Here is an 8,003-nt window from a genome sequence, read left to right on the forward strand (position 1 = left end):
TAACTCAGAATGGTGAATTCAATGTATTGTTTGCTGCATTATTTATATTTAAAACATTTGAATATCAGTGTGTGTCACCGTCATGTTTGAATATTAATAGTACATTTCTAAGAATAAGAACTTATTTTTCATTTGAGGGTTCAGTTTTTATTTTATTTTTGAGGATTTTATGAAATGTGGAGAAGTTTGATGTATTAATGTTTGCACAGTTTCCCCTTAATCTGATGAAATTGCCACTGCACAACTGGTTATTAATATAATTCGTTTTGCAATTATATTAGTATATAATCATATAAATAGTTCATAAGGAGACTGTCTACTATTTTAAAACAGCCGAGGAACCGTGCTCGTTTTATATCATTTGTTGAACATTTAAATGTGGACAATTCATATGTGCATTATAGAAAAATGTCATTTCTAATAAGCAGTTTAAAAACATGTCCATAAATCCTCTTCATGATCCAAATCATCAGCTCATATTCCTCACGCGTGTTTTTCTGCAGAAATCAAACACTTGCATAGATGTAAAAATATATATAAAATGATTTGCAAACGAGCCGCGAAGACAAAAATGACTATTTAAAAATCTCTTCATATCTCAGCAAAATCACCCATACAAATTATAGTTATTTCACATGCACATCACGAGCGACAAAACAGGACACTGACAATTGTGATTATAATATTTATAATAGTTATTAATGAAAAATTCGAGTTGAAATAATACGTCGTTGATATATATATATATATATATATATATATATATATATATATATATATATATATATATATATATATATATATATATATATATAGAGTGAACTGTGTCTTTTATATCACGAGCTATAAAACACACTGACCATTATTGTGAATTATAATAATATTCATAATAGTTTATAATACAAAATATGATACAAAATTGTATCCTAATAATAATAATAAAAATGCTGTAAACTAAGTAGCATTCGCATTCCAATTTATATTTCTGGTCGCGAAAATATTTTTAGATAAACCTCGAGAAACGAATTTAGACACAAAACTAATTTTAAAATAATCCTATATTATTATTTTAATATACCTGTTTGAACGAACCGTTTACTTGTATTACAGGTGTTATACAATATTTAATGTTAGGCTATTTAAATATCAAGGAAGCAAACCATGTATTAAAAACAATCTCGTCAGGCTAAAAATCACTTCTGATCTTCTTTGAGTATTTCATCTCGAGGTGTTTGACTCTTTCATATCTCGAAAAGTGCGCAGATTTCAGAAACGATTTAATAGAGGCCCGTGTTAAACATTTACAATCCAATGGTTTTCATTTACACGCGGAGGCATATTAATAACAGCAATAAACGAATTGAACGAAAAATATTTTAACGAACAGTAAACTGTACATTGCGATCGAAATATTTCAGTGGGCTACTTTTCAACTGCCCTTCTTCAGCTGACATCGTTATTGATATTTAAGCAGCTCTCAAATCAATAAGTCGATTTAAAGGGGAAATTATCTCTCATTAGTGCTCCAATAGATAATCAGTGGATATGTTTCTTTAATAAAATGATAATAATAATAATAACGTTAAATATTTAAACGAATTTCCAAATCTTCTTTAACTGAATTTTATTCTTACATATGCCCCAAAACGTCTAAATAATGGATTGAATTTACTTGGAGGCAACCTAAACATTTAATTAACCATAATAATTACACACAAGGGTTTTAAACTGTCCACAGCCTAGAAGATAACATGAAATGATCAGCGAAACGCCCGCGAATTATTCCCGCCTTTCGTTTAAATTAAAGCAGTTACTCGGTTTATCAAATTCAGCGGTAAAATTATTCGACATATAGCGCAGGATCATGCAGAACTTTATTATGAATTTAGTTCATAAAGCCAGCCTTATGCCAACTGATCTTTATCATCTGTCATTTTTATTTCAACCTTTTAAATTGTGAGACAAACAATTCAATTATAGCATAGTCTATGCAACTTCAGGATAAAATAACGTGGCCCCACAGTACACTATAAAGAATGCTGGGTTAAAAACAACTCAAGTTGGGTTAAAAATGGACAAACCGAGAAATTGGGTTGTGTGAATGGATCAATTCACTGCGGGTTCAAACAAACCAATTTCTGCGTTTGTCAATTTTCAATCCAACTTGAGTTTTTAACCCAGCAATTTTTAGAGTGTAGAAAAAAAAACTCAAGATAAACTTTTCATTAGGCCTATGTTTGTTTGCACACAGTCTTTGTTTCGATACTACTACATTTGCATTCAAAGTCAATGTCTAAACACATTTCATAATAACTGAATATTTACAGTTTGACCTATAGAGAAATATTAACATTTTATCAAAAAACGAAGCAAATCGAAATTAAATCTAATTCTTAGCACGTATGATTCGTAAACTTATGAGTTTGCTGTCCAAGACAAACCGATCAAATGTCTCTGCGAGCGTGACAGCAAATAGTGCTTCAAGTTAGACATGTCTTTTTTTCCCCTCCCGGTCACGATTCGGTTCTTATAAGTGTGGCGCGTAAAACGTAGGCGCTCCGTAAGTCTGTGAGCCCAGCATGAAGGGCGACAGAACCGCGTGGCCCGGTAGAAAGGGCAACTGCGTGGTGCAGACGAGTCCTCCGGGACCGTGACCCGGGTAGCCGGTGTGCATGGACAGGTGTCCGGTCATGGGCGGGGACGGGCTGAGGGGGCTCAGGCTGCCCAGTCCGTTCGCCCCGTTCGGGCCTCCTCCGCTCCCGCTAGTCGGTGCGCTGGTGTCCGCCCCCGGGTTCTGCTTCTTCCACTTGGTCCGTCGGTTCTGAAACCAAATTTTGACCTGCGTCTCCGTCAAGCTCAAGGACAGCGCCAGGTTTAGACGCTCGCACACCGACAGATATCGCGTCGACTTGAACTTGTTCTCCAACGCCACCAGCTGCTCGTACGTGAACGCGGTCCGGGCTCTTCGGGGCTTGCCTGACTTTGAGTCCGAACCGGAGCGCTTCCGTTTGGGTTTCACCGCGTGGTTCTGTCCGTTAGCTGAAGACTGTTGAGTCTGCTCTGGGCTTTTATTGATGGGGTCGTCGTCCTCCTCGTGTTGTCCGAACTCGGCGTCGTTGTTCCCGGTTAACGCGCTGCTCTCCTCGCTGCAGAGCTCTCCGTCCGACTCGGTCCCGCGGGTGAAGTCCGCCTCACATTCATCTGACCGGAACACGAACCCGTCCTCTGGGGAAACACAGACAAAACACCGCCGTTAAAAGTCAGCTTTACACCTGCAGTTACACACACACACACACACACACACACACACTCTGATGTGGGACCACCAACAGGTTAACCTAATTTGATGGATTATTATAAGGGAACGGAAGGGAAAAGGGCATTTCACTAACTAGTAAATGTATACTTTTACATTTACATTTATACATTTAACAGACGCTTTTATCCAAAGCGATTTACAACTGAGGAGTACAGGAGGCGATCTGTCAAGAAGAGGCGAAGAAACGCAAAAAGTGCCCTAAAAACAAAGATTATTTTGCCTTTTCCACCTTCATAATTATTTAAACCAAAATCGCCATCTAGTTTATTTCAAACAAGAAGAAAACAATTTGTCAACAATCTTTGTTGACATTTGAATACATTTTATATAGCTATCAAATGTAAAGGATAAAATTAAAGGTTTTATTTTAGAATGTTTTATTTAGGCTACACTCTTAAATGTTTTTTATTGCAATCACTGCAAAACGAGCTGGGTTATTTCAATCCATGATAGGTGCAAATGAACAAATCCAGCCGGTGGGTTTACATTTTTAAACCTAACGGTTTGTTCAATATTTGGTTTCATATTTGACCCAAACAAATAAAGACTGTGGACAATTCCAACCGTTGGGTTTACATTTTTAAATCATAAATAAATAAATAAAATAAATAAATTTATTTAAATTTATATAAACATAAATAAATAAAACAACAATTGGTAAACAAATAAACATCAAAAATTTAAACCCAACGGTTGGATTTTTTTATGTTTATTTGTTTGAGTCAAATATGGACAAAACCAACTGTTCGTTTTTTTTTTTAAATGATTCAAACATTTAAACCCAACGGTTGGATTTGTTTAATTTAATTTTAAACCCAACGGTTTAAACGGTTTGTGTCTATAGCTAATTAACCCAAACTTGGATTGAAACAACTCAGTATTTTTTAAGAGTGTAGCATTTTGTATACTAGTAAAAAAAAACATCAACACAGAATTACAAAACTAATTTTTCGCCTGATATTTCTGTTGTGATATTTTTGTGTCTTGTTTAAATGAAGTGAGGACTGAAGAGATGCCACTTCCTTTGGCGTGTCAATTCGTCTTGACATCTTAAATCAGCGCGTGCTCGACTAATCGATAACTCTCAATTTACTCAACCATTTAAAGCGGCTGTTAAAAACTGCACAAACCTTATCAAATTATTGCAGCCCACAATTACTGTTTATTGAAAATTGCTTTCGCGCGCTGGCTCCAATCAATCATAGAGGTTGACACATATTTGTCCTTGCAAACACAGGCACAGAAGATAAGATGATCCTCATTCCTGTTTTCACCATTTAGACTCGAGACAAAGCGCGAACATATCTAAAGAAGAAAAAAACAATTAAACCCATTCGATTGCGCTTCATTTAAGGCAGGTCGCCGCGTAAAGACGCTGATAATGGGGAGGATCTGGTCGATATCCTATTATAGAAATGAGTATATCTCTTTCAGGCAGCTTGCTAACTCTCTCTCAACATCTAAATTCTGCGGCTAAAATTCGGATAATTACACGAATAAAACCTATTATACTTATTAAGGAGGATATCGATCATTGGTTCCCAAAAAACTAAAAAGTGCTCGGCCAGCGCAGTCCTAAACACAAGACCTATCTGAGGAGCAGTTCGAATATAGTTTACCACACACACACACACACACACACACACACACACACACACACACACTTAACCATAAATTAAAGTTTCCTCCAGTCTCACAATAATCATTCTAATCCACCCTTCTTTCACTTCAACCACTCGATCCAAAACTTTTGGCCATTTAAAATGATGTTAAGGACTTCATATCTAGTTTAATAAAGTTTTAAAAAAAACTTTAGTTCAAGTTCTTCTTTATGGCGATTTTAGGCCAAGTTGCATTTGTTAACAATAAAGAAACGTAGTTTTTAACACATAAACACATTTCATGACATATATACTCAATCTATTCATCATCAATACTTTATTATACATTTATTTATGACCTAACTAATTATGAGACTACACGGAATATGTGTAGGCCTACGCTTATTAATTGACACAGGATAATTCAAGAGATCTATAAAAGTGGGTTATAACTAAAACAAATTAAATAAAATGAAAACTTTGAAAGAAAAGTTTTTCTTTCTTTCTAAAACTAAAGCTAAAACAACCAATGCACGTACACATTTACATTATATATATATATATATATATATATATATATATATATATATATATATATATATATATATATATATATATATATATATAATGAATACCAATAATTGGTATTCAATAATAACCCTAAAATCTTTGATGTTGAAAAAGAATGTCCATGTTATGAACTAAGCCTAGACATTTCATGTTAAACATATTGACCATACACACACAATAACAAAAGAAACAAAACAGTCGCTTACTTAAAATCCCTGCCGTTTTTTTGCAGTCGTAGTCCTCTTGATAAGACTTGTGCTCGATCGTGTGATTCGAGTCTTCGCTTCTGTTTTCCGCTCCAAACATGAACTCACAACCTGTCCTGTTGGGCGTTTGCTTCTTACTAGTAAATTTATTGGGGTCCAAAATGTCCAGAACCGAGAAGGAGGTGGTCCGGTGGGCGGTGGGTGGTGCGCCCGCGGGAACGGGCTCGTGTCGCGGGGAGGTTTCGCGACTCTCCGCCGGTAACGCGTCTCTCCCTCCGGCGCAGCTAAACACCGGCAGTTCTCCGGTAGCGAGGCGCGTATCGTCCATGCCGTCCTGCGGGGCGACCACGATCACACCGGTCGCGGGAGGCACGAGGGAGTCTCCAGCCTGCGCCTTATCCCGGTTCATAGCTCTCCAACTTGTGCTTTCTTCCGCCGTGCTTTACTCAACAGGAGACATGCTGCGGAAAACACACCGGAAAAGTGCAATCTGCTGCTTGAATGTTGCTCAGGACGGTGATGCTGATGTCCCCCCTGCTCAGGTCCTTTTTGGATATGAAGCGTCCCCTCAGGACACCCCGGCGTTTATGTCACACACACACACGCACACACACACACACGCGCCCAGCTGGCTCTCCACCCCTTTACACCGCTCAGATCATCGCCAAAACTTAGACACAAGCCGTGGCTTATTTATGCATTCATATTCCACTGTGAGTGGTAATTGGCTACAAATTAATCCCATGCCTCTAATAGCCTATTATCTCCGTCTGGAGTGTGTGTGTGTGTGTGTGTGTGTGAGGAGCCCAGAGGAGAGTGAGCGATGATGTGGCCCCTGATATACACAGCTGTCAACGCGAGAGCACTGGACTGGAAACACTAAATAGGCTTATTTTGCCTTACTTTCGCCCTCCCATCTCCAGCACTGGCTTCAGCTTAGGGTGATCATTGTTTCCAGAGAAATTAAGGAGAAAATTGGCCACTTCAAAGTGCGTCTTTATAACGCACTTGACCACAAAAACACATTACCACACCTATTGGAAATATATTCTGTTTTAATCACAGTCTATAATAATCATTACCATGAGAGGCAATTTTAACTTTGATTGTCATATATTAGTTTACAAACAAAAGACCGAAATGCGCAGTGAGTTTTTGAACTTATTCATTTGGAAGCAGGAAATCAAAGGTTAAATGAAATAATGGGTAAAACATCATCAATGAGGATGACGAGGATGGACCCATGGGAGTGCCGATGAAGAGCCGCAGCATCACCGCATTCGGCTTCTAATCGGATCTCTCAGGGGCCAAATCACAGCGATTATAACGGCTCTCCCACGAGCGTTTCTCCAAACCACACACTTCCCTACAGACTATCAGCATAATTTCACCAAATTAATTAAATAATGCAGATCCTTTTACAGCACCAAACCTTGTGTTTACACCTTAAACGCGTTTTTCTAATGTACTGCTACAGTTCCATTATTTTTCTATTCAAACACAATTCTGACTTTACAATTCGCAATTCTGACTTTACAACTCGCAATTCCGGCTTTACAACTCGCAATTCTGACTTTACAACTCGCAATTCCGGCTTTACAACTCGCAATTCTGACTTTACAATTCGCAATTCTGACTTTACAACTCGCAATTCCGGCTTTACAACTCGCAATTCTGACTTTACAATTCGCAATTCTGACTTTACAACTCGCAATTCCGGCTTTACAACTCTCAATTCTGACTTTACAACTCGCAATTCTGACTTTACAACTCGCAATTCCGGCTTTACAACTCGCAATTCTGACTTTACAACTCGCAATTCCGACTTTACAACTCGCAATTCCGACTTTACAACTCGCAATTCTGACTTTACAACTCGCAATTCTGACTTTACAACTCGCAATTCCGGCTTTACAACTCGCAATTCTGACTTTACAACTCGCAATTCCGACTTTACAACCCGCAATTCTAAATTTACAACTCGCAATTCTGACTTTACAACTCGCAATTCTGACTTTACAACTCGCAATTCCGGCTTTACAACTCTCAATTCTGACTTTACAACTCGCAATTCTGACTTTACAACTCGCAATTCCGGCTTTACAACTCGCAATTCTGACTTTACAACTCGCAATTCCGACTTTACAACTCGCAATTCCGACTTTACAACTCGCAATTCTGACTTTACAACTCGCAATTCTGACTTTACAACTCGCAATTCCGGCTTTACAACTCGCAATTCTGACTTTACAACTCGCAATTCCGACTTTACAACCCGCAATTCTAAATTTACAACTCGCAATTCTG

At 37.8% G+C, this 8,003-nt stretch overlaps 2 protein-coding genes across 2 annotated transcripts in view; one reads left to right on the top strand and one right to left on the bottom strand.

Annotated features, from left to right (window-relative positions):
- Positions 1 to 733, top strand: part of uvssa (UV-stimulated scaffold protein A) — a 94,675-nt gene extending 93,942 nt beyond the window's left edge. The window contains exon 14 of the mRNA XM_067456793.1: positions 1 to 733. This exon is cut by the window's left edge and continues 199 nt beyond it. The gene's annotated coding sequence lies outside the window, so the exon portion shown is untranslated.
- Positions 734 to 808: 75 nt separating this feature from the next.
- nkx1.2lb (NK1 transcription factor related 2-like,b) lies at positions 809 to 7,603 on the bottom strand. Its single transcript, XM_067456405.1, has 2 exons — positions 5,697 to 7,603; positions 809 to 3,225 (listed from the first exon to the last, which is right to left on the bottom strand). Exons 1-2 carry the CDS (start codon positions 6,103 to 6,105, stop codon positions 2,528 to 2,530), a joined length of 1,107 nt encoding a protein of 368 aa, XP_067312506.1. The 5' UTR covers positions 6,106 to 7,603; the 3' UTR covers positions 809 to 2,527.
- Positions 7,604 to 8,003: the final 400 nt, after the last annotated feature.

This window comes from Pseudorasbora parva, chromosome 11, assembly GCF_024679245.1.
Source record: "Pseudorasbora parva isolate DD20220531a chromosome 11, ASM2467924v1, whole genome shotgun sequence".
NCBI lineage: Eukaryota > Metazoa > Chordata > Actinopteri > Cypriniformes > Gobionidae > Pseudorasbora > Pseudorasbora parva.

Bases quoted from the DNA above. Each gene is read 5' to 3' on its own strand.
- nkx1.2lb (XM_067456405.1), bottom strand. From the start codon at position 6,105: ATGAACCGGGATAAGGCGCAGGCTGGAGACTCCCTCGTGCCTCCCGCG. The intron at 3,226-5,696 runs GTAAGCGACTGT...GTGTTTCCCCAG, and splicing joins AAAAACGGCAGGGATTTTAA to AGGACGGGTTCGTGTTCCGG.